Source organism: Aulonocara stuartgranti (genome assembly GCF_965226115.1).
Source record: "Aulonocara stuartgranti genome assembly, chromosome: 15".
Taxonomy (NCBI): Eukaryota; Metazoa; Chordata; class Actinopteri; order Cichliformes; family Cichlidae; genus Aulonocara; species Aulonocara stuartgranti.
The window spans coordinates 35,460,815-35,486,416 of record NC_138951.1 but is presented as its reverse complement, the minus strand read 5'-3'; the positions used below and the strand labels follow the sequence as shown (position 1 = coordinate 35,486,416).

Genomic DNA, 25,602 nt, shown 5'->3' with positions numbered 1-25,602 from the left:
GGTTTTGATGCAGCGCTTTTCCACCACACTCAGCCAGGCAGATATTGTGATATTGTTATTCAGCAGCACACACTTAACATTAAATCTAATTTCCAAAAGCAGCGGTAAACCTGTGGGATCCCTTGGATCTAGAATTATCAGCAGAGTGAGAGGTGTTTGTTTTGCTCTGCTCTCTAAATGGACATGCTGAAGTTAACCATTGCCATTTGCTCTTAATCACAAATGCTGCACATTGGCTCCTGTTGCACAACATTGGAACAGTTCAGTCAAAGGGATAAGCAGATTAAAAGCCACTACTCTAAGAAGTAGTTAGGCCTTTACTCCTGCATTGCAAACAGTGTACTATTATAAATGTGAGCTTAATATTTGTTTCGCATCCTTCAAATGATCAAGTAAATACACTTCCCCAGATGTTTTGCCAGCTCTGCTCACAAACTCAAACACTGCAGGAGCTCTTTTTCAAATAGTACTCACATGTTGCCGTTGTGGGGCGATCATGGCTCAAGAGTTGGGAGTTCGCCTTGACCGTTATACATTTGATTGATTTGATTTTTATTGATTAGCATTCAAATATCTCAGTGAAAACAGAACAAAGATCTACCACAAAGCAAGAAAGCATGAGACAAGGCTAATCAAAAGGTATTGGCTGAAGCATTTGCTTATTACGCCAACCATAACACCACCAGTCAGTGCACCACCCTGAGGTGCACTGACAGAGGCGAGGCTGCCGGACACTGGTGCCACCAGGCCCTCTGACCACCACCACCAGTAGGCAACGGGTGAAGTGTCTTGCCCAAGGACACAACGACCAAGACTGTCCAAGTAGGGTCAGTGCACCCCAGGGTGGCTGTGTAGCTTGCCATCACCAGTGTGTGAATGTGTGTGTGAATGGGTGGATGACTGAATGTGTAAAGCGCTTTGGGGTCCTTAGGGACTAGTAAAGCGCTATACAAATACAGACCATTTACCATTCCACTGGAGCTTTGATGTTATGACTGACAGAATATTGTGTCCAAAACACAACTCCATATACGTTATGTATGTGTTATATACATTGTAAATTATATTATAGGAGTACGATGGTGTTATTGAGCTAACTAACAGTGACACATCATGCTGTGAAGGAGTATTACAGTAACAACAATAATAACAGTAATAACAATTTTATTGATAAATGTGGCAATTCAGCAGCTTCATGCAGTTCCTGTAATGTGAGTGTTTTCCATCTGAGTGAGTCTTAATCTTTGGATTTTGCACCTTTGGTCAAACAAAGATGTTTTTGGGGAGTGTGAAGAGCAGAGCAATCAACTGAAGATAGGTTGCAGCTGTAATAGCAATGGATTTATCATAAAACTCCTGATTAGCACAATGGGAATAACTTCAGGATCTTCATTCATTTGTTTCCCACCAAGGACTTCCATTTAACTTCAAGCTTATAAACCCTGTGTTAGCCAGCGTCACTACAGGCAGATGGTCTTCTTTTGGTCAGGCCCCTCTGCCCAGGTTGCTCATCATCCACTTCACTCCCATTAGGTGAGGCAGAGAGGGGCTGGCTCCTCGGTGAGAGTCATCACCACAGCATGTTTTCATCCACCTACCTCTCTTTCTCACACGAGGCACTTGATTTGTTCAGCCTTTGATATGTGAAACAATACAACATTACTCTTATTCTGCAGCACTAAAATGCAGTCATGTCATGGACCCACCAGAGAACTTTTCAGGAGATTTACCTCCAAAATGTCCCACTCTGGTTGGGTGGTGTAGGTACTGAATTGCAGTGAAGAGCGGATGTCAGTTAAGGTTGTTTTAAAACGTCATATTTTCACAGTCAATACAAACACGTTCATATCTTCAGATGAGAAATTTCTAACTGGTCCAGCGTTTTAAAATAGAACCTAAAGGGGAAGGTAGCTCTGATGCTAGGTCAGATTAAATCACAGCTGAAAGTTTAAAAAGCATCTCAAGAATCAGGCTGGTGTTGCTCTTTGTGTAACAAACGTTTATTAACACGTTTCTGTCTTACATCCTTTATTATTCATTAATAAAAACAGAAATCTTATGAAATCTAATCTTATAGGTCTTACTTATAAGATTAAACTTACGTTTTAAACTTTTCTATTAAATCTATTGTTGCTTTAAAAATTGTGCTATAAATTTAAAATCGACATGGAGATAAATTACAGTTTTTCCAACCAAACATATGAAAGCAAAAAGTAGAAATTAACTACAAGATAATATTATTTAAAATGATTATGTGCATTTTAATACTTTTCCAGCTGTAACAAACTGTGGAAACCGCCTCTCTAGTGGCAGTGACAGTTACTGACAGGTATTTGACTATTGGCAGCAGGACTGATCAGAATGTGCCTTATTTTAATAAATGCAAAAATGAATAAATACATTAATTAACAAAATCCTACAAGCTTTGTATTATACTGCTATAGGCTTGGTGTGCTGGGGGACTTTGCATGATGCACTGAGCGTTTCTTATAAACTCACCTGTTTTCTCTCGCCATGTTTTCCAATGTCACTACAGCGTGCCGTTGAAGTTTTTCTACTCTGTCAAGCAGTTTGTGCTTTGTTCCTGTCGAAATAGGGAGATGCTCTGTAAGTTAAAGACTCTACAATATCACAGAGAGAACCCAAACAATCAGGTGACCTCCTGTGAGCAAAATACTTGGAAACAGAGGGAAGGAGAATCTCCCTTTTAACAGGAAGAAACCTGCACCAAAACCAGGCCCAGGGAGGGGCCTGGTTTTGGCCCCCGACTGGTCCTGATCCTGCCCCTCCCTGGGCAGGATCAGGACCAGTTGGAGGTGAGGGGAAGGCGACAGGACAAAAAATAAATAAATAAATGAACATATATATATATATATATATATATATATATATATATATATATATATATATATATATATATGCTTACATCTATCATGATAGTATCTCATAAATAATATCTCCATAGCAACGCTGTAATAACTCATGGTCAACCAGTGTCCCAGTGGCAGCAGTCAAAAGCAGGTTAGAGGCACAACTTCACAGCCAGTGGTAACCAACAAAAGCATTTACCCCTTCTTGCTTTTGCAGCACACAGCAGGAATGACTGTGAATCTTTTGCTTTGTTTTGTCTTGTTTTTTATTGTGAGAAAGAGGCAACAGCAGTGCAGGGCTTTACGGTATTATGGCAACTGTCAGAAATGAATGATGCAAGACTGACTTTCATGACAGCCTTTCCACAAAGACTGCAGTGCTGCAAAGCTGGTTATAGCTACTACTACAGATCAGTATTAACAAAAATGTAGCCACACTACAGACCAGGAAATATTGGACCTTTTAGGATTGAAAGATAAGGGCTGCAGTTACACAAGAGACCACTGACTTTGCATTTTATTGGCACTGCTTTGTGTACAAATAGACTTTTAATTTGTCTAACAAAACTCGTGATGATGACATGATGTGTTGTATTATCATCATTTTCCCCATTTAAGATCCTCTTCAAATGAGAAAAAACACAAACTATTCATAAATGCACGTGCAGAATGTAGCTGAACATTGTTCAAGTCACTCTGAGATTACTGACGACTAATAATTAGTGAGTACAGAGTGAGTATGCTTTCTGCATATCACCATCTCCTGCTCCTGGTCTTTTATAACTCCCTGTTAACATAACAGTACCCATTTCAAGCGAGCCAATTTCTTCTGAGAAACATGATCAGCTGTTTCCCCCCCACATGCAAAGCAATTTGAAAGAAAAATTGGCTTCAGTCCCAGCGGAGAGTGTGTTATAAATCTTGACATGCTGATTTGTAACCTCACTTTGTCCTCCAAAAAGGAAAGAGAGAGAGAGAGAGAGAGGATCTTCCAAGGACTGAGTGAGAAGGTGAATTTCTCTGACATTCACAGTTCCCACAAGAATTTTTAGGAAAGTTCAGGGAACACAACCACATGGGGGTATCTGCACACCTCTGTGTCTCTATTTTCATTGTTAATTAGTTCTTCAATTATTGAATGTTACAAGTTACACAATTTAATGCCTTCAATGAGAGTAAAGGAGGCAGCATGTGTATAAATTATGAGATGTACATGAAGTACTTTTATGTTTTATAGTGAAAGAGCTCGAGTTTTTTCTCTCCTGACAGTTTTTCCATTTAATCCGATATGACTTGGATGCAGATTTTGTTGATCCTTCAGAGAGTGTTAGAATAAATGTGCGATGGGGAGTTATACGATATACAGTCTGGCGTTCTCATAAAGCATATTTTTCTGTAATGATGCCCAGAAAATTAATGAGGTTCAAAATAATACGTTCAACAAAAACCTGATTTGTCTGATTGGTGGTTAATGATTGTAGTGGGAAAATGGTGTTATTACAGCACTGAATAATATCACCATGTCTACATACAACGAGGATATAAATACAGAGAGTTAGTTTATTTACAACCACACACAGGAGCACATAATACATTACTGAGGGTAGAATAAGTCTAATTTGCCAGAGTACTATTGGCAGCATAAGCACACTCTGTTCAGAACACAGAAGACTTCAATCATTAAAAAAAAAAAATTAATGGGCATTGTGCATGTAAAGTGTTATGTAATCACACATCACCCCTGACACTTGGATTTGCATTCCATGTTTAAACTGTCACTGCTGTCACTTGTGTGTGGTTTTATTTAAAGAGCCGTTGTCACGTCACCATCTGGTTATCAGGCACAAATATTGAAGTAAGGTCTGAATTTGCATAAAATTTGTTGTCTGCAAGGAGGAAAGTTGATTTTGGGCCTCTTCTTTGCTGTAACATTGCTGGAGGCTGAGCTTACAGTTTTTAAAAACTAAAGCACTGTATGTACAGTGGGGCAAAAAAGTATTTAGTCAGCCACCGATTGTGCAAGTTCCCCCACCTAAAATGATGACAGAGGTCAGTAATTTGCACCAGAGGTACACTTCAACTGTGAGAGACAGAATGTGAAAAAAAAATCCATGAATCCACATGGTAGGATTTGTAAAGAATTTATTCGTAAATCAGGGTGGAAAATAAGGATTTGGTCAATAACAAAAATACAACTCAATACTTTGTAACATAACCTTTGTTGGCAATAACAGAGGTCAAACGTTTACTATAGGTCTTTACCAGGTTTGCACACACAGTAGCTGGTATTTTGGCCCATTCCTCCATGCAGATCTTCTCGAGAGCAGTGATGTTTTGGGGCTGTCGCCGAGCAACACGGACTTTCAACTCCCGCCACAGATTTTCTATGGGGTCGAGGTCTGGAGACTGGCTAGGCCACTCCAGGACTTTCAAATGCTTCTTACGGAGCCACTCCTTTGTTGCCCGGGCGGTGTGTTTTGGATCATTGTCATGTTGGAAGACCCAGCCTCGTTTCATCTTCAAAGTTCTCACTGATGGAAGGAGGTTTTGGCTCAAAATCTCACGATACATGGCCCCATTCATTCTGTCCTTAACACGGATCAGTCGTCCTGTCCCCTTGGCAGAAAAACAGCCCCATAGCATGATGTTTCCACCCCCATGCTTCACAGTAGGTATGGTGTTCTTGGGATGCAACTCAGTATTCTTCTTCCTCCAAACACGACGAGTTGAGTTTATACCAAAAAGTTCTACTTTGGTTCCATCTGACCACATGACATTCTCCCAATCCTCTGCTGTATCATCCATGTGCTCTCTGGCAAACTTCAGACGGGCCTGGACATGCACTGGCTTCAGCAGCGGAACACGTCTGGCACTGCGGGATTTGATTCCCTGCCGTTGTAGTGTGTTACTGATGGTGACCTTTGTTACTTTGGTCCCAGCTCTCTGCAGGTCATTCACCAGGTCCCCCCGTGTGGTTCTGGGATCTTTGCTCACCGTTCTCATGATCATTTTGACCCCACGGGATGAGATCTTGCGTGGAGCCCCAGATCGTGGGAGATTATCAGTGGTCTTGTATGTCTTCCATTTTCTGATGATTGCTCCCACAGTTGATTTTTTCACACCAAGCTGCTTGCCTATTGTAGATTCACTCTTCCCAGTCTGGTGCAGGTCTACAATACTTTTCCTGGTGTCCTTCGAAAGCTCTTTGGTCTTGGCCATGGCGGAGTTTGGAGTCTGACTGTTTGAGGCTGTGGACAGGTGTCTTTTATACAGATGATGAGTTCAAACAGGTGCCATTCATACAGGTAACGAGTGGGGGACAGAAAAGCTTCTTACAGAAGACGTTACAGGTCTGTGAGAGCCAGAGATTTTCCTTGTTTGAGGTGACCAAATACTTATTTTCCACCCTAATTTACGAATAAATTCTTTACAAATCCTACCATGTGAATTCATGGATTTTTTTTTCACATTCTGTCTCTCACAGTTGAAGTGTACCTCTGGTGCAAATTACTGACCTCTGTCATCATTTTAAGTGGGAGAAATTGCACAATCGGTGGCTGACTAAATACTTTTTTGCCCCACTGTAAATGTCTCGAGCCAACTTCCAAGGAGTCAGACTTTAATGTGGTCATAAGTAATAGGATTTCTGAGGGTTCGAAGTTTTTCTTTGGACATTGGTCACTTTATCACTTATTTCAGTCCAGTTCTCATATCTGACCATTTTTTGAACCACTCAACACTGTTCTATGGATCATTGAAGTGTAATGGGCACTTAACTCAGAGAACTGGTGTTGTGTCTACACATAATAGACAACTATCTTTAGGCACTTGTAATTAGCAACCTATCATAAAAACACAATTTGTTTCAATTGCTTTAGTTAAATCTAGCAAAAAAAAAAAAAAATACATACAGTTTGATGGGCATAAATTTTTTTTGTCTGAGGCTAAGATAATGATTAAAGAACTGGATTGAAAATCAGTAACAACAAGTCTTACGTTTTTGTGTAGGCAGGAGTTCAGGAGGTGATTGTCTATAGCTATCTATAAAACATGGTGGATGCTCTCATGGCTTGAACTGCATTTCAGCCAGTGATGTTGGTGATTTTGTCAAAAGTGATGAAATAATGACGGCATCAGATTTTGATCCAATATGCAATAACATCTGTCTGATTGGCAAATGCTCAATTTTTCAGCATGACAATAGTCACAAACAGACTGCCAATGCCGTAAAAGCATACCTCGATAGAAAAACACTGTCATTCATGGATATTATTATTATTATTATTGTTATTATTATTATTATTATTATTATTATTATTGTTATTGTTATTATTATTATTATTATTACATACGGATCTTTTGGTGGAGCTTTTACATTTGAATGAGCATAAATAAATAAATAAATAAATAAATAAATAAATAAAAGAAAAAACATGGGGTATCAATCGTAAAGTTGACTTTCTGTTTGATTATCATTCGGTGCTGTGTCTTGCTAATGTTGCCCTTATCAGAGCATTTTAAGGCTGAGTAAACTAACTGTGAAATAAGAATCGTTGTTTAAAGCGTTTAGCTGCCCCCTCGGGGCTCATTAGAATTGACGGGTGAGTGGGTGCTGCTGGGTGTAATGTTCCTTTAAAGAGCGCTGCCCCCCGCAGCGTCGTCATTGCGCAGAGCAGTTTGAACCAAAAAGCGGAGTGACCTTCCTCCGCTCTCAGTCTGAGAGGGGCAGCACTGAAGCAATAAGCCGGTCACAGCTCCCGCGGTCCCCCCGCTTTAGCTTCAGAAATGAACAACAACTTAGTCGGAGATGAAGTCGGGTAAGATCGGTTTAACAGAGCCGTGCACGGCATCCATGCGGAACCGTGAATCTGTTTGTGACTTTCTGTTAGAGCGCTGTGTTGTCAAGCTGTCAGTTGACAGCTAACGTTAGCTAGCAGGCTAAGCTAGCCTGAGTAACTTAGCGAAGTCGCTAGCCTGAGGAAAGGCGGCCAAAAAAGTGAAAGTAGTCTTCAGAGTAGCTCAGCCTTTGGTGCCACAGCTCATGGAGAAATTTACCATGTTTGTGTGAAGTGCTACCACTTGTCAGACGAGTACACGGAATTGTAGTTAGTTATTTCTGTGTTGTTTTCGGTTAGCTCCAAGCAACTGAGCTAGTTGAGCTAACGCTTGCCAGCGAAGCGAAAGTCTCCGTTCCTGACTTCGTCGGTGCGAGGACATTTAGCGGGCACTGCTGGAGGATGGAGCATCCTCGTGTGTAGCCAGTCTTCACTTTTCCCACGGTCGTTACAATTGTCATTTGTGTGTTTCAGCAGTGATCCGAGGCACACATTAACGAACTCGCTAGCGCATTTGACAGAAGTACCGTTTGAACTGCCGCTAAACTTCCAGTTATGCAGGCATCATCCGAGTTCACTGGTCCGCATGCGGAGAGCCGAGCAACCGCTCGTTGCTCCGCTCATAGATGGAAATACGGATCTCAGCGTTGAAAGGTGATAGACACGGGCTGTCGTGGTTTCGGAACTCAGTTTGTGTTAGCCTGCTAGACGCCAGGGCTCTGTCCCGGGTAACTTACGTGGCAGGAGGTTTATAAAAAGCCCTTTATTGTCGAGGCCATTGCCTTGAATGTTAGAAGACCAAAGTGACATCCATAGCAAGGACTAGACCTCAACATGAGTCACACTAAACACGGACATTTTAACTGTAGCTGTACTGTGGATATAACCAGATGCTGCATTGGTAGCAGGCTTGCCTGATGTTGTGTAATAGCTGTGTTCCTGGCTGTTTAATCAGCTGTGCTTTCAGCCTGTGCAGGAGAGCTTTCATTTTTTTTAAATCATGCCTTTCATATGTGACTCTGTCCTGACGATTTCCAGATTATCATTTAGTCTGGCTCAAAGTGATGATCAGTGCTCACTTAATGGTCACATCTCCTTTCAGGAAACTTTTTGTGGGTGGATTGGACTGGAGTACCACACAAGGTATGTCACACGGTTTCACCCATGAAGGCTTATTTATATAATTCAACCCTTTCTGCATTGCACTGTTCACGCTGCCTGGTTGTATATCAGAAATTAGTTGTGAATGTAGCATATAGATCAGGTCAGGTCAAGTCAGTAGCAATACAGAGATGATTTCCAGAGATAATAATGAAATAAAATCTTGCTTTAATATCAGTATTATGATGATATACTGACAGTGACTAATGGGGCTTGCATTTAATTGATAACCTGTCACTGAGTCATGTGAAGACCTGTAGAGAAGTAGTTTCTCTTGAGGTTTCAGTAAATTTATCCTTATGATTGCTAAGAGCATGTAGTTAATATTAATTACACATTTTTGACCCTTTAATGTCAAACCCTTCAAAACTCAATATCATGTAATTTTTATCTAATGAGCACCTGAAAGCGAGGTTTTGTAAAACATAACCTGCCAAGGTGGAATTGCTCATTCCTGTTTGTTATTATGAGCACTGTTTTGTTGTGTACCAAAGCATGTGTATCATTTTAATTAGTCCTTAGCCTTGAGTATCTAGAAGCAGACTATGTAACACTCACAGTAACCGTAATTACAGATAATAACAAGTTTTGCATGATATTATTGGTGTAGTGACTTTGTAATATGCATAGACTTGACAGCATACTAGGAACGTATAGTTAGTAGCAGCATTTATTAGATATTAAATCATGTCATTGAAATCTCCGTGGTCATTAATGTGCTTTGTCTGTTATAAAGAACAGGAATATAAAAAGTAGGCATAGTAACGCCTCACGCTTTACTATGATTTCATTCAAACTGTCATTTATGAGCCTTTAATTTTCATATTTCCAAGCAGATAGTGTAAGTGTCCCTGATGGTTTGCTTGTAGCAAGTGTCTCTCGGTATTATTGAATTTTTTGATATGCTGTAGTGACTTTTGATGTGCTTTTCACATCGCAATATAACTGATATATCCACGTGTGTATATATATATGAACGTCTCTGTTGGGTGTGTGTTTACACTGTCCTCTCATTCAGTCTGAGCCGGAGATTGTCTTGCTTGTTGAAAGCCCTGCACTGTCTCATGCTAGATTGGCCATTGTGTAACATTGCACGGGTGCTTGTCTGTGCTACCAGCACTGAACCACAGGGCTACGTAACTCTGAGCTTGTTTCTACGGTGATGCCTCAGGGCTTCTCAGCAATGAGAAAAAGCAATTACGGTAATGCTCTCCAATGTGACTCCTCATTTGTTCAAACTTGCACGCCTTGCTTGTCCTGCCTCCGTGGGCGTGTGCGGGCCTTACATTTGTTGGTTGTATATTTAGTGCAATGCAAGATGACAGTGGGTCAATGCTTCATTTGCTCTTGAGGAGTTTTAGTGTGTCACTTACTGTAACATTATGTTTTCGCATGGATAGCACAATACCAGATATTCTTCCATAACAATAAAGGTTCCTTAATACCTTTTGGTGTTGCCAGTATAATCCACAGAAAAATAATTTTTTCTCTCAGGTTTTGGTCCAAGTTGGAGTGTCACAGATATTTTTATGGTGTCCTTCAGCATAAAGAAGTCATCTAGTATTTAAACAATGACTGCACTTCCTTCTCTTCATGAGGAAAATTGCTGTGGCTCAATGCTTTTGCTTTGTTATCTTCTCTTCTCTTCTCAGAGACACTGAGAAACTACTTCTCACAGTATGGGGAAGTAGTAGATTGTGTCATCATGAAGGACAAAACTACAAATCAGTCGCGAGGCTTCGGCTTTGTTAAGTTCAAAGACCCCAATTGTGTACGGACAGTGCTGGAGACAAAGCCACATAATCTCGATGGAAGAAATGTAAGTATTTTAACAACAGAAGAGCAGATGGTTGAATCAAACGCAGTAATCTGCCGGCGCTTTCTGTGAGAAAACTGAGAAAAAAACCTTCATATTGTATTTCATCATCCACCAGTTAGAAGTTATTTAAGGGAGAGGAAAGGTTTTCTTTAGGCCATACATGCCTGGAACCATTAGTACAGATGATGCACTTTGGAAAGACTGACATTAGTTTGCCCGACAAGATTTACCTGTTTAAATGAGTGAAATTGAAATAGGGATGGGTTTCTCCCACGTGCATCAAATCAGTTTCATTCACGTGAGATTTTTCTTGGTTTGCTGTGCTGATAGAAACAGTGCGGGGGGTGAGGAACATTTGAAGGTGCCTTTATTTTAGGCTAATGGAAAACTCTCTCTGTTGTTAGATTGACCCGAAGCCATGTACTCCCAGAGGAATGCAGCCTGAAAAGTCTCGAACCAAGGAGGGCTGGGTAAGAGGAATCTGATTTCTTCTGGGGATGCTAGGCTAGCTGTTTCTACTGGAATAAACCTGGAATAGACCCCAGCCTCTCCGTCCCCTCCTCTTCTGGAGGTTAGGCTATAGCTTGTTTTAATGAGGCGACCTTGAGCTTTTAAGTGTAAATTATATATTTTTTTTTCTTTAAAGTATAATAATTTTCTTTTTTCCCCCCATCGTGACAAAAACACAGCCTTTATTACTTTGAGGTCTGGATAACTCACAGAAACATTAAACAATCTGTGACTTCTGTCAGCTTCGATCTCTTACTGCAGGGACTGCAGCAATATCAGCCACTCTCTGGTACAGCTTCCACTTATTTGAAATTGAAGTATAGAATTGTGACATTTTAAAATGTTCCTGTATAACGACACTAAATTAAAATACAGCTGCATGATTGCATTAACTTTTTTTTTTTCTAGCCGTCTTATCTGAAATGTGATGTTCTTGTAATTGCCCTCACACATCGAGGTATTATTAAGGAGGGTTTGAACATGAGTTGGCTAATGTGGTGCATCGCTCTCAGCAACAAATTTTCTGAAAGGCAGAAATCTCCGCTCTTGCTCGGATAATTTGTGGGTCGATCAACGATGCTTATCAAACCCCTGCAGACCTATTATAGCCATTTTGTCCCTTTGGGCAGCGGGGACTTTAGTTTTGCTGTCAATATAACGTTTTCATAAGTTGCTTATTTGGCTGTAAGCAGACTGTATGTCAGAAGCTTTTAGAAATGCGGCTCTTTGCTTGCTGCTGCTGCTGCTGGAGCCCCTTTCACTGGCTTTAAGTCATACAGCTGGTACTGAATGTTTTACTAAGTAAACACAAGATGTAATTGTTAGAAATCATTGTTGTAAACAGCCTCTAGCCCTTACGGCATGAGTGCAGTGTACAGCAATGGCGAAACGCTTAGTGGTTGAGAATAAGTGGAAGAAGCCGTGTTCTCTGATCTGTGGAGACTAGTCTTTGCATTGACATGACATGTTAAGAATTATACCCCAGGGCAAGAGGAGAACCTAATTTCTTCTGCACTGTCTGAATAGATGATGGCTAACTGGCCCCTTCCCAGAGTGATCCTGTAAGAGACATTGAAATCCATACACTCCCTGTTTTTTTTCAGAAGGGCAGCAAAGCTGATAGCAATAAATCAAAGAAGATATTTGTAGGTGGAATCCCCCATAACTGCGGCGAGCCTGAACTCAGGGACTATTTCAATAGATTCGGAGTGGTGAGTATTGCCAAGTGCATAATACAAGTCAGTTCATTATTGTCATTAAGAGTGCTTGAATGGATGTGACATTGAACAGGGTCAGTACTACAGCATAAAAATATATGGGGCGAGATGCGATAGGACGATTCATTATTTTTCCAAACTGAGCAAGAGTATTTAACTGGAATAAGAACGGACCCTTACCAGATTTCTAAAGCTGAGCCACTGTTTCCCTTTGTCCCATTCAAGGTCACAGAGGTGGTAATGATCTATGATGCGGAGAAGCAGAGGCCCCGAGGTAAAAGCTGATCCTGTCCTTTCCCTCCCCTCTCCATACCTTACCATATTAAATCTAATGACAAACTATTCTGCCCCCCCCCTCCCCAAAAAAAAAAAAAAAAAAAAATCCCATTCAGCCCCAGCGATCTCGTTTAGTTAATGCACTGGAACGGGAATTTTGTTCATGGTAAATACAAGCATTAACTGGAACCCATACTAGGTTACTACAGTCAATATCAACCAGTTTTTATTATTGCTGTGGAAAAAAACACTGCCCGCTGAGGCTGCATTAAATTCCTCAAGATAAATGAAGGCAATAATTGTGCATTCGTATATGTATTTTTATAACATAATAACGCAAAACTTTAGCTCAACCTGTGTTGTACATTATCACAGTGGGAATATGTGAATTTTGCATAGGTTGTCTAGCAAACTGGTGTCATAAGAGCAAATTAACTGGCTATCATGAGCGTAACTAGTTCATTAGCATTTAGTGTAAGTGATGGCTTCACTTTTTCAAGTATGTAAACAATAGTTGGGTAAAATGAAGAAGTAAAATTAGGAAACTACTTTTTGGTGTAATTTTTCCTCTTGCTCGTATTCACTTCACTTTCAGTGTGAGAGATGGAAGCAAAGTCCACAGTCCTTGTTTATTTGGAGCTAACTTGAGTCTAAAAAAGTCAAACAAAGTTGGTATCTTTCAAAATCTGACACTGCAGTGACCTTTAAACTGGAACCGCTTAAGCAGAGATCTCTTCATAGTGAGTGTAACTAGGAGGACTAAAGACACTTAAGAACTGCTGAATATTTCAGTTTTTAAAAAAGAAAAACAAATACACCTTAAAACAAATATTGACACTAGATTTTTACGTATCAAACGTTTTGTTTGTTTTGTGGCTGTCGCTGTCCATAACCAATCAAATGTAACGTGATATTTAATTACCAGTTAACCTCCCCAGCATTATTTGGCCTTCAAAATGACATTGAAAAAATATGTTGTGCAGTTTTAATACAGCTTAGTCAAAATATTCCATTCCTAGTGCATTTTGTCATTTTCTTTACAAATAGCTGAAATAAAAGGTATAAAAACATATTCTTAAAAAAAGAAGAAGAAAACAACGCATACTAAGGATGCAAATTTGTCTTGAAAACCACAATTAATCACCATGAAGTAAAATGACTTATTTTATCTTTTTTATTTACTAAAACTGTTTCCACTAGTTATTAAAAATGATCTCGGAAACAAGCTAAGACTAACTAACTGAAAAAGAGACATTTTGCAGGAAAAATAGGTGCTCAAAAAAACACAGTACTTAATCACACTGTGCAACTGGCGTATTGAGAACACTTTGAGCGTGTGAAGGGGGGGTTTGTCCTTCAAAGAGGCTGGTTGCAGCCTGTTGTCTGGAGAACAATGGAATCATTTTAAACCCTTTTATTTCCCTTGGACTCCTCAAAACTTTCAGAGACCTAATTTTGAACTTCAGAAAGGACCTTTTATGTTTACCCACTTAAGTCATAAATGTATCATGAGTGTGTGACATGTGTCGACACTTTTAGCACGGATGGCCTCGCTGGGAATCAGACCCGTGCCACCGGACGCGATGGTGTCAGGCCCTGCCCACCGAGTTACAGTCACAGCTGCTTCATCTGCATTTGTCCTACATAGAAACGATGAAGCGGTCACTGATCCACAACACGCACCCCGCCTCTCCCTTCAGAACCCACTCTCTGTTCACTCTCTGTTGGGGAAAAACCCAGAATAGTTTGCCATTGGATTTTAACATGATCTATTGCACAAGTAACAACCATTACATAATCTTTAATAGTGTAAACCTTCTTTTACTAAAACCGTTAGATGCTGATCATTGGAATAAGTTTTCTTTACCTTTATTTAGAAGTAACTGATACTTGTATCTTAAATGGCATAGTATGTGTTTTCCCATACGTAGAAAGTTAAGTATTTTTGTAAGTAAGCCCTTTCTATTTTTTCTTTCTTCTGTCCCCCTTCTTCTTGTGAATGGTTTGAATGTGATTAACGGTGTCTCTTAAGATTTGTCTTTTCTCCTTTAGGTTACTGTGTATTGATGGGTAGCACAGAGGTACAGGCCAAACGTAAATGCAGCCAATTTATTTTATTTTATCCGTTTGTTTTATTTTTTTTCTTTTTAACTTGGTAAAAAATGAGGTGTACACAAAGCTGCATCTATGCTTGCCTGGACTTGACTGATGATTTCACTCTATTAAGCTTAAGAGCAATTTAAGGAAAGTCCTGTCGCAACAGTGTCTCACGGTTGTGATCACATGATGCTGCAGCATAATTATTATAAATAATAACCTTTTTCCCTACATATAATGAATTTTAGATGTAAAGATTTATATATATATAAGATGTAACACAGACTCTGTGTGGACCAATCTTGCTTAATTGTGACCCCAAAAGGTCAATATTGCCTTGGGAAAAAAGTCTAACTAATTACAACTTCAGTAATAATTTATCATTAAATATTTTCAATAATACAAATTTGTAATATAAAGTTTACTCTGATAAAAAATACTTGATTTCAGTAAATTTGTGTCATTTCTGCATTAAAAATACTTAAACTGTCACTTGAATATAACAAATCTTGGTAATTAGTAAGCCAATAATTTGAAAATGTCAAATTATGTTCTAGTTCTCCATCCAGATGGTCTGTAGTTTGTTAGCTGATATTTTAGGCTGGGTAAAATCCTTACCAATGACACCATATGTCAAAATCTTTAATGGGCCAACTTGGTTTTACATTTAGGTTGGGGAACGGGTCATCGACAGATGTTAATAATAGCAGTAGATCACGAGTCTTGGGAATGTTTGGCAGGGTACTAGAGGTCTCTGAAAATCTCAGTTGTCTTGTAGGACATTTAATTGGATTCAGGTTAGGTCCCCAAGTAGAGATGCACACCCAACCCAATTCTGCCACAGCGGAAAGTTAATCAGATTGAAAGTAGATCACTGCAGCACGCAGCAGCTTGTTGGCTCTGCAGGGTTTTGCCTCAGATCATCAGATGAAATAATTTCCCGAACAGCCGGCGTGGTCAAAAAGTTGTCGAACTTGTTGATGCACTTTGTGTATTCCCTTGATGAAACAAAACACACCCTGCTCATCAGTGCGGACGATCAGTTGTGGCCTATATCTTTGTGTTACCGTTGTGAGCAATATTTTAATTGTCCATTTTAGGCTTATCCTGGCTGACTCAAAAGTAAAATACTGAATTTGGGAAAGCTTGGAGAAAGCTTTAGGCATTCTACAGTTTGTGTTTCTCCATATTTTTTGTGATGCATTAACAATGGCTGTTGCGAGTGTGTGCTCCACAGCAATATACCACGGGACAGATCAAGGTGGGGTTTGGATGAAACAGCATGAAGTAATTAATTGTAATATTGGCTCAATTGGAATTCATCAGCTACACGTTTGACCTTTTTATGTGACATTTCACTTTAAATCAAACCTGTCACCCTTCATGTTTAACATTTAAGCACTCCATTATTAATCTTCACCAAAAGTTTCTCTGCACAGTAAAGTTTCCTTTAATTCCCCAGGCGTTAGTCTTGGATTTGTATTGTCTGCGACGTCATCCGAACCCCAGGAGCCTCTTGCTCAGTCTTGACGGATCCTCACTCTGCTGAAGCCCAATACTGTTCTTCATCTTGTGTTGTCACAACCCCCCTGCTACCTTGATTCACTCTTGGTCGTTGGCTAGGTTTTGGATTTATTACTTTCGAGGCCGAACAATCAGTGGACCAGGCTGTCAACATGCATTTTCACGACATCATGGGCAAAAAAGTGTGTAGTTGTAGTTTTATTTTACCCTTAAGATCAAACTGAGGCTTGGGCGACAGAGCAGGAACTGTACTGTGATGCTGCTTTATTGCTCAGAGCTAATTTTCTAGTGGCTTCCTATTTGTGAACGCAGCATCATACGGCTCAAAATTAAGTGTCTAATATCTTAAATTGATGTACGTAATATTTTTTTCATCACATTACATGCCTATCTCCCACTTATGCTTTCATAGTTTCTAAAAGCCCTCATCCTTCTCTTGCTGCTATTACAGTTTAAATTGTCGCCCAAGGCTTTGTTTAAACTGACCACTCCTTTAGGATGTCTAAACAAGTTAAATTGTATTCTACGAATTTCAATTACAGTAATTTTCTGGCTCTTGATGTGCTAAAATGGAAACCAAATGAATGAAATGCAAGGCTTTAAATCCAGCAGTCTTCTTGAGATTTTAACTCACCTAAAGGATTGGTCGAGTCACTTCTATTTTTGTTTCTTTGTTTCTTTTTTTCTTTGTTGTTTTCTTTTCTAATGTTTTGTTGGCAGGTCACTTACACGTCAACATGTTTTATTTTCTTTGTTTTTCTTTTTGAAAAGTTAAAGAAAAGCTCAACTCAGTGACCTCAGTTGAAGAATCTCCATACTGTGTCTGTCAATTCTTTAAATCTACCAAATGAAAGTCTGCCACTTCACAGTGTTTGCTTTAACTCGGCGCGTGAAGCAGATGGATGAGGTTTAGTGTACAGAGTCAGTTCAGATAGTGTCAGGTAGGCCGTCCGTCCGGTAAAGTAACAGTAAGTCTACTGTGTTGTAATATTTAAGCACAGCTCTTAACCCGCTGCCACACCTCTGATTGTACCATTGTACGGACAATCCAGCTGACACCTCACCTGAGTTACAACCAAACAAAAAGACATTGACTTGGGTTAAAATGGGACTTTATCCGCTCCCTAGGAAAACCACCCCGGAGAGGCAGTAAATGAAGACAGCCTCCTCCTTGCCCTCCATGCAAATAGTAATGAGTTGTGGGCATGAGAAAATGATCGCAGTACAGTTACATCCACTTATGCATATCCTGTTACTGCACATGTGGTTTTAGTGTTTCAAGGTCAGTCCATAGTAGCTGACACGTTGAAGATCTTTCGTAACGTATGTTAAAATGATTTTGGAGAGACACACCTCTCTGTGTCTCCCTTCTTAGATGTTTTTCTCTGTCAAACTTGACTTGGAATAAGTACTCGAGGGAGAACGAACAGTGACAAGATGGCTGTAAAACGAACCGATCGCCACTCTGAATTGGATGTGACATTCAATAAAGACCTCAACTGGAGTCCTCAGTCCAAACCACAAATTAAATGATATTATTAACTACCAGTTAATTTTCTCCAGAAAATACCTAAGGCCAGGAAATTTGAAAGCTTCCCTGAAATGGATTTTATTATTTGCCAATTTAGAACGGCAACAGATTTTCATTCAGATGTCACTGATTATTACATGAAAAAGATGAGCTGAATCCAATTTTGCCAGCCCGACCTGTATACTCTCTGCTGGTACCCGCTCCCCTTGACTTTGCCCTCATTTCTTGTAGGATTGGGGGCTCAACTTAATCCATTGTTCTTGACTTGACATTACCTTACGCTGGGACTTGAGGGAGGCTGGGAGATATGAGTTACAAAATTAGAAATTGGAGCACATCAAACTGTGGAACAAATCCCAATTCTGCTGTTGGGGACTGTACAGAAGTCACGGTATCCATCACTCGTAGCTGAGATGCCCAAGGGAGAAAGTGCTCAGGTAACCGGCGGCGGCGAGGCCACTCCCGGAAACATGTGCATGTAATTAGGTCGACAGAGAAGGAAGAGGGGAGGCTGGGGAAGGTGGTAACACCTTAAAGCAGGGAGGAATTTGCAATTCGTTTTCCTCCCGCAAGGTGACCCCAATAACTCAACCTCTCAGTCTATTTATGGTTGGCTCCCCCTTAGTCTCAGCCTGTTTCTTTGCTCTGGTTAAGTGCTGGCAGCTTTGCCTAGTTATAGACAGCGAAGTTTTGTTATTGGGTCAACACATTCATACTTGACTCAAGGTCACCCAATTTTTTTTATATATATTTATATATAATTAAAATTAAATCAAATGTGGCATTTAATTAACATCGTCTTTATCAAAAATGAAGAAACAACTTGTCAAATTTATGGACAATTGTTGGGATCCAGTTTGAAAACTGTTTTCTCACTTTTGACACAGTATGAAGATTCAGATTTAGATTGAATAAAAAAAAAAAAGACTGTTCATTTGTAGTTTCTGCATGTTTACCTTATATTCTGTTAGAGCTGAGATACCGATCTACATCCATTCCCCCTTAAAACTTATACCAAAACAAAATACAAATGAAATTCTCTGTAAGCGTTAGCTGGAGAAAGGTAAGTCATGACCTTCCATTAGATGTCTTTATCTTTTATATAGGGTAGTTAATGACAAAGAAAAAGACAGACATCTATGTTTCTCAGGTACCTTTCAGATCTTGGATCATTGATTGGCTCTTTGATTTTCTTTTTTTTTCCTGGCCAGTGAAATTCCCGATTAACACAGAGTACCTGAGACACATAGCCATACAGCCCTTCTGGCTACACAGTAATATTAATTTATATATAGCTGGCCCACATAAATTAAATAAACATAAAGTAAAATATTTCAAACTGGCCCAAATTGCTGAGATTAAGTATCAGAGCTAGGACAGGTCTGTCTAGGTGAGGGGCTTCATGGACTTTTTACTGGTGTTGCCAAATGTGCCCTCCTTGTCCTTTGTCCAGGTGGAAGTAAAGAAGGCCGAACCTCGTGACAGCAAAGCTCCTGGCCAGCTTGGCCCTGGCCAGTGGGCGCCCAGGGGCATCTTGAGTGCAGCTAATGGTTGGACAGCACAGCCTGCTCAGGGCTGGCAACAGCCTTATGGGCCACAGGGTGAGTGGGAACAAGTCCCAGAGCAGAGCAAGAGAAGCTCACTGTTCAGAGGAAAATCCAATGTTTAATCCTCTGCTTAAACATTAGGTTTGTATGTATGTGTGACAGTTTGAATACTTAACTGTTATGTGAACATTTTATGTTTTCAGTCTAATCTTTTTTTTTTTTTCCTTCTCCTTCCTAAAGGAGTGTGGGTGTCAACTACCGGCCAGCCCATAGGTAGGTGTTAGTCCTCCACTTGACAACACAAAAACTGTCTTCTTTTTGTTATTTTTGTGGCTTTCTTGCATGTTGTGTAACTGTTAGACTGCAGATACATGTGTTTTTGCCATGTGATCATGTGCTTATCTCAAAACGCTTGTGTGACAGCACAGGGCTCGCACACGGTGTGGCCCATGGACCGATGACAGTTAACAGTACATGTTATCACTGATTCATTAAGGCTGAGGCTGCTGATAATTTGCTGCTCGAGACAGATGGCAGCATTGAATGGATTCCGGGCCTCCCTCTGCTATTGGTCAGGCTCGGCTTCATATCACCACCTCCGGGTCAACCTGCAGCGCTCGCTGCAGTGTCGACTCTGTGCTCGCTCGCAAGATCCTTCAGTTTCAGATAGTTGTCTGCTTCAGTCTTTAAACAACTTCTCTGTGCACACTTTTAATCAGAGAATCTGTTTGATGCAGTTCATATGTATCCTATTATTGTCAACTGTGCTCAAGTCTCATTAGTCTTTGTTATTCTGTGTTGGGGTAGGCGGGTATGGACCTCCGTTGCCAACAGGCCGGGGAACCCCCGCCCAGCCTCCGTCGCCTTTCAACGCATTCCTGGTCACGACCCCGGCAGGTGGCTTTGCTGCACCTCAGGGCTACCCTCAGCAGGGCTACAGCACCGCACCTCAGTTTGGTCAGTCGTACTAACTCAGTCACATTTTACTACTGTTGATTGGTAATGCTGTGTATATAAATAAGTTAATAGTTTGGAGGCCAGTAGACGGTGACTTTTATTTATTTTTAAAGCATTTGAAAAAAAACATGTTTAGTGCAGCGTCACTGAAGAAAAGAGAAGAAAATTTGAAACAATGATTTAAGTCATTTTTGTAACAATCACAGTTTATATTTATGAAAGACATGTATTGGCCACACAGAGCTTTGGTTCTTATACCCCTTATGTGGTCTAGGTTTAGACTGTTAGACAGTGATATTAGGTGAATAAATGGTAGTTAGTGCCTTGACTAGAAGTGTTTTTTGTGAGGTGGTAATGGTGTCAGAAATCATCCACTTTTTTTCTCCTTTTTTGCACACAAATGGTATAAAATGCTAAAGCAACGCTAGAAAACGTTCTTTGGGGTGAAAAACAAATACAAATCATGATATGTCTTTCCAACAGGTTACAGTTTCGGCACACCACAAGCAGACCAGTATGCTCCACAGGTTCCTCCTCCACCCACGACTCCAGGAACTGCACCGCTGGGCTTTGCACCAGCCACCACACCGACTCAGGATTTGAGCAAAGCTCCCACCGGGCAGCCTGACTTCACTTATAGCCAGTATGGTAAGACGGGCTTTGTGCATAAAGAATGCCACCTCTTTTCTCTCCCAGTTGATTTTTCTTCACCTCTCGGTCCTGCCCGTCTCCCTGGTTATTTTACTGGGTGCAGCTACAGCCTTTTTAGGTTCATGAGTATTCCCCTTAGACGAGCAGGAGCTTGCTGATGGTACCATTTAGCTTGAACGGCTACACATGCATACATGCTTTCTGCATAAATGAACCCCTCTGGCTCTGCCAAGAAGATCACTGCTGAAGTTTCGCCATACCCAGGAGTCCTCAGCAGTCATTTCAGTTGAGTGTTTCCGGCGGGCCCTGGATTGATAAAAGATTGGTAGGTCTTGGTAGGTTTGAATTAGATCATCCTGCCTTGCGATGTTTGTTTTTCCTGTTTTGTTTTGTTTTTATTTTAAAAGGATTCCAAACTTGGCCTGAACGTGCAAACCATTTGATTTGATTTGGTTCAGGCACTCCTGCTTTTCAGTTAATCCCTTCGACCCTTCCTCCTCTTCCATGTTGATGACTTTGCTGGCTTCTTTTCCCAGACTTGGCACGATTCCCATAGAAGAGCACCAGCATGACAATATTATCTTATGAAACACTGTTTCTGGAATATGCCGTGTCCAATCTGCCAAGCCACCTATCAGATTTTTTTCACCATGTTCATCATTGTTATTGCACTGGAGCTTTGCATGCTTGTCTGCAGAATGTGACCTTTTTCCACTCTGTGTTGTAAATGCATAGAGATATTGGAGTACTGGATTAGTCATTTTTGACTAATGTGTCTGTAGGTTGTACTTTGTGGTTTCTGTCTTTGTGGTCTTTGAACAGTGCTGTCGACCAGTCTAACAAAACCTTTAGATCGTGTCGGACCACAATAAATATTCGTCCTGGATCTCGACTGAGCTCTGAAACTGCTGCCACATTTCAGTCAGCATTCAGTGCCTTGAAAATGAGACAGTTCGCCAATCCACTTTAGTAGAAAACAATGATTTGTAGTTTGTATGATTTTAAGACTGTTAGGGGCCTGAATCACATGTTGTAAATGCACGATGGAGAACCGGCGATCACGCTGAGAGCACAAATGGAGGCCGGAAGTTTTCAGATGTGAAACAAAAGGCCGAGATAAAAACTAACCAGCATCCATGGAAAAGGAGCAGTCTTTGTCTTTGTTCAACACCGAGCCATTCACTTACATAACCACACAGGCAGATAACAGTCAGATGCTCATTCATAGCTTCCATCCAGTTTCTTGGCTGACTGGTGTTATTTTATTTTTTTATTATCATTATTATTATTCTGACTTGGCTTCCAGCTGCTTCCAACTGCTTAATCCCACATCTACAGCAGTCCTGCGATTGCTGCCAGTCATGACAGGTGCCCATCTTGTTCAGTGTTTTGTGCCTGTGCTTATCCTCCATCCAGCTTTTTTGCTTTTACTGTTCAGGCACTTTGTCTGCTTATCAGTTGGTAGAAACAGCAGAGCCTTGCGAAGGTTTTGTGAAATGAGCATAAAACACGGAGCTCAAAAGTGACGCAAGATTTAGATACTGGATAAGTTTGTGTGTAAAACTAGCAAATGGTTAGTTTGGCTTTTATTAAAGTGATGCTTGTCTTAAAAGCAGCAGTTGTCGAAATGCCCTTGAGTGCACTGCCAAGGTGCATTCGATTTCTAAGAGAACTGGGGTTATTCAAGTAACCAAACAAAGAGATGAAAAGTGCACACAGCAGTGACACAAAGACTCCAAGTGGCGTGTTGAAAGATGGGAAACAAGCCTAGAAATGTGTATCATGGTAGACCAATGGTTCTCTTTCTTGTTTCTAGCTGCTTCCTACCCGTATTTTCAGGCTTCTTACTTGTTTTGGTGGGTTTTTTTTGTTGTTGTTTTTTTTAGAACAATGCACATTTCACAAAATTTTGCGAGACCAGGCTGGCATGATAAAGTCAGGTGTGCTAGCAGCTAGCTCACACATGTGTTTTGACTTGTAGGCGAAGCTGAAAAGAAATGCATCGCGGAGCATAGTGCAGACCCATTAAATAAGTATAAATGTACAGCTCTGTTAGCTCAGTAAGAGGGGGAACTATGTAAAGTAGTCGGCCAGCCGTATGTGGGTTCAGTCAACCTGGTCTCCTCATCTCCCTGATAGGCTTGGGTAACTACCCTCAGGACCCCTCTGCCTACGGACCAACGCGTCCTTCTCACAGTTATGGTCAGGATGAGCAGGGAGGATATAGTTCAGGTAGGTGCCAGCATCGTCTTCTCCAACCACAAAAGCAGCATTTGTTCAGTAATACAGTATTTAGAGCTGCAACTTGGTTCTGTGCCTCTTTTCTTTTGCTCTGTGTTGAGTATTTTGCATGTACATTTTGCATGTACATACAAATTACTATTTGTATTCTTGTATAGTAAAATCAAGCTATTGCAAGCCCCAAAGCTGAGTGGATTTGAAAGAAATTTAAATTTGGCAAGCTTAGCCGTAGGCCTGCCGTTTCCCTCAGCAGCTGTAGCTTTACTATACCAAGACTGACCACATCCTCCTTTTTTGTTCACTTTCTCAGTCTGCATTGCTTTGCTGGTTGTTAAAGGATGATCTAATTGTCAGAAAATGTGTTCATGGTTCAGTTATCTCTATGCATCAGCAGTCCATTCAACCATTGTTTCTTTTCCCCATGTACTGTCTCCACATTTTAGCTAAAGGGGTGAGAAAGGAAAGAAGATTTAAAGAAGGCCACGAAACCAGTAAATTTCAATTTCTCTCAGATTGTTCTGTCTCACGGTCCTGTTGGGATCACTCCTCGTTTTAGTTCTTTTCCTATGAAATTTTGTTGTATTTTCCAATTTTCACCATTTTCTTTCTCTCTTTTCAATTCAGTTATTCAGAACTATCTCTGAAATGCTTTGTTTTCTGTTTGTTTGTTTGTTTTTTGGTGACACATTGATACCTTCACTCTTTTGTTGACTGGCTTTTACCAGGGTTGGAAAATAATCAGTCGCCATGAGCAGGTTTCAGCAGTGTGAGCAGTGCTTCTGTTTTTTGATAAGATTGGTTTCCTTCCCTGGGAGTCACTGTGGTTCCCTCGTGTGTTTGCAGGGAGATGGTGCCACCGCGTGCGTGTGCGTACGCGAGAGTGTGTGTGTAGGAGAACATCCTAAGTGTCTCAAACAATGTTTTCCTCAATGAAGCCATTTAAAAATGTCCCTTAAATTCAACTGAAATTTTCCTTTTACTGTTTGTTTGAACGCACACAGGTTTTGACATAAAAAGGCTCATTGAAGGATTACACAACTAGTTGGAAAAATCCACCATGAAACACTGAGAAAACTTAAATTTACTGTCAAGCAGTGCTTACTCTGTTTCTAAACCCCTGTTGTTGCTTGGTTAGAGCTGCACAAAACTGCTTCAAAGCTGCAAATGTAGCACCTGCACCAAGCAACACGCACAGCAGTGTGTCCTGTAATATTTGGAATATGGGAGCAGTGTGAGTACAATAAGAAGCAGTTGGTGTTAGATTTTTCCTTAAAGTACAAACTGTGAATATTTTACATTAAATTTATTCAGTAAAAGGATTTAAGGCATTAGCCTTCTATCGAAACACCATCCGGTGAACCTGACATTAACGTCACCCCCTCTGTCCTGTCTGCACCTGTCCTGTGTGTTGTTCACCTCAGGGTACGGTCAGGACCTGACAGCCTTCGGCCACAGCTTCGCAGACCCCAGCCAGCCGACAGCCTCGTATGGTGCACCGACAGCACAGCCCGCCGCTGCTCCCCAGCCTGCCGCCAGCGCATTCGGCAGAGGGCAGAACCACAACGTACAGGGCTTCCACCCGTATCGACGCTGACCACCACCACCATCACCCCTTCCCAGGCAGGACCGCTGTGTAAAGTTCAAAAATAAACAAAAAATAAGAAGTCAGGGAAATCTGTGTTCTTGCTAAAATGCAAAACTGGAGTTCTGGATGTTCTTTAGGAATGTTGAATGCACACAGTTTGTGAAACAGGAATTCCAGTAAATTTAAAAGGGTATTTTTTGTCTTTTTTTAAAATTATTTTATTTTATTTTTTCGTTTTGCATAAATTAAAAAAAACATTCAGCAGAAAGAAGCTTTTATTCCCCACCCCCAACCCATGTTTTATAGTAGAAATAAACTACTTTGCAATAATTTTGTCTGGTCAAACACTAGCACAGAGACTATATGTAAAGAGACTTGCCTATGAATATGTATATTTATGGTGGACACAAATGAAAACAGGGTCTCAAGTTTCCTCAGCTTTAAATTATAGGGAAAATGTTTTTATTTTTCATTTGGTGAATTTTGTTTACTTTCTGAGCCTTTAAAGTTTGTTTAAAATGGAGATTATGAATATATATATTATACACAAACTGTGCAATTTTTTAAAAAGGAAAAAAAATTTTGTACTATAAATGTACACTTTGCTTGTTTTTTTATTTAAAGATGTAGACTTCCCTCAGGTGGCTGTTTTGGGTGCATTTTTGCACTTATGCAAAAAGTAAAGATGAAAAATTATTACAAAAATAAACGTTTTAAGGATAAAATCATTCTCGCTGATCTCAGTTGTGTTTCTATCTGGTGTTTTGTTTTGTGTTTTTTT

At 40.4% G+C, this 25,602-nt stretch overlaps 1 protein-coding gene across 4 annotated transcripts; it reads left to right on the top strand.

Annotated features, from left to right (window-relative positions):
* The first annotated feature begins 7,480 nt into the window (after positions 1-7,480).
* Positions 7,481-25,551, top strand: dazap1 (DAZ associated protein 1). 4 transcript variants are annotated; one of them, XM_082505010.1, is made up of 14 exons: positions 7,481-7,687; positions 8,808-8,848; positions 10,519-10,685; positions 11,090-11,155; positions 12,299-12,406; positions 12,638-12,686; positions 16,409-16,491; positions 19,294-19,441; positions 19,628-19,660; positions 20,195-20,344; positions 20,828-20,992; positions 23,135-23,227; positions 23,680-23,727; positions 24,658-25,551. In XM_082505010.1, the coding sequence occupies exons 1-14, from the start codon at positions 7,656-7,658 to the stop codon at positions 24,828-24,830; spliced, it is 1,356 nt and encodes a 451-aa protein (XP_082361136.1). In that variant the 5' UTR covers positions 7,481-7,655; the 3' UTR covers positions 24,831-25,551. The 4 variants fall into 4 exon arrangements, with proteins under 4 accessions (XP_082361136.1, XP_082361137.1, XP_082361138.1 ...); XM_082505011.1 differs by lacking the exon at positions 23,680-23,727 and having other exon boundaries at positions 7,619-7,687; XM_082505009.1 differs by lacking the exon at positions 7,481-7,687 and having other exon boundaries at positions 8,773-8,848; positions 12,302-12,406.
* Positions 25,552-25,602: the final 51 nt, after the last annotated feature.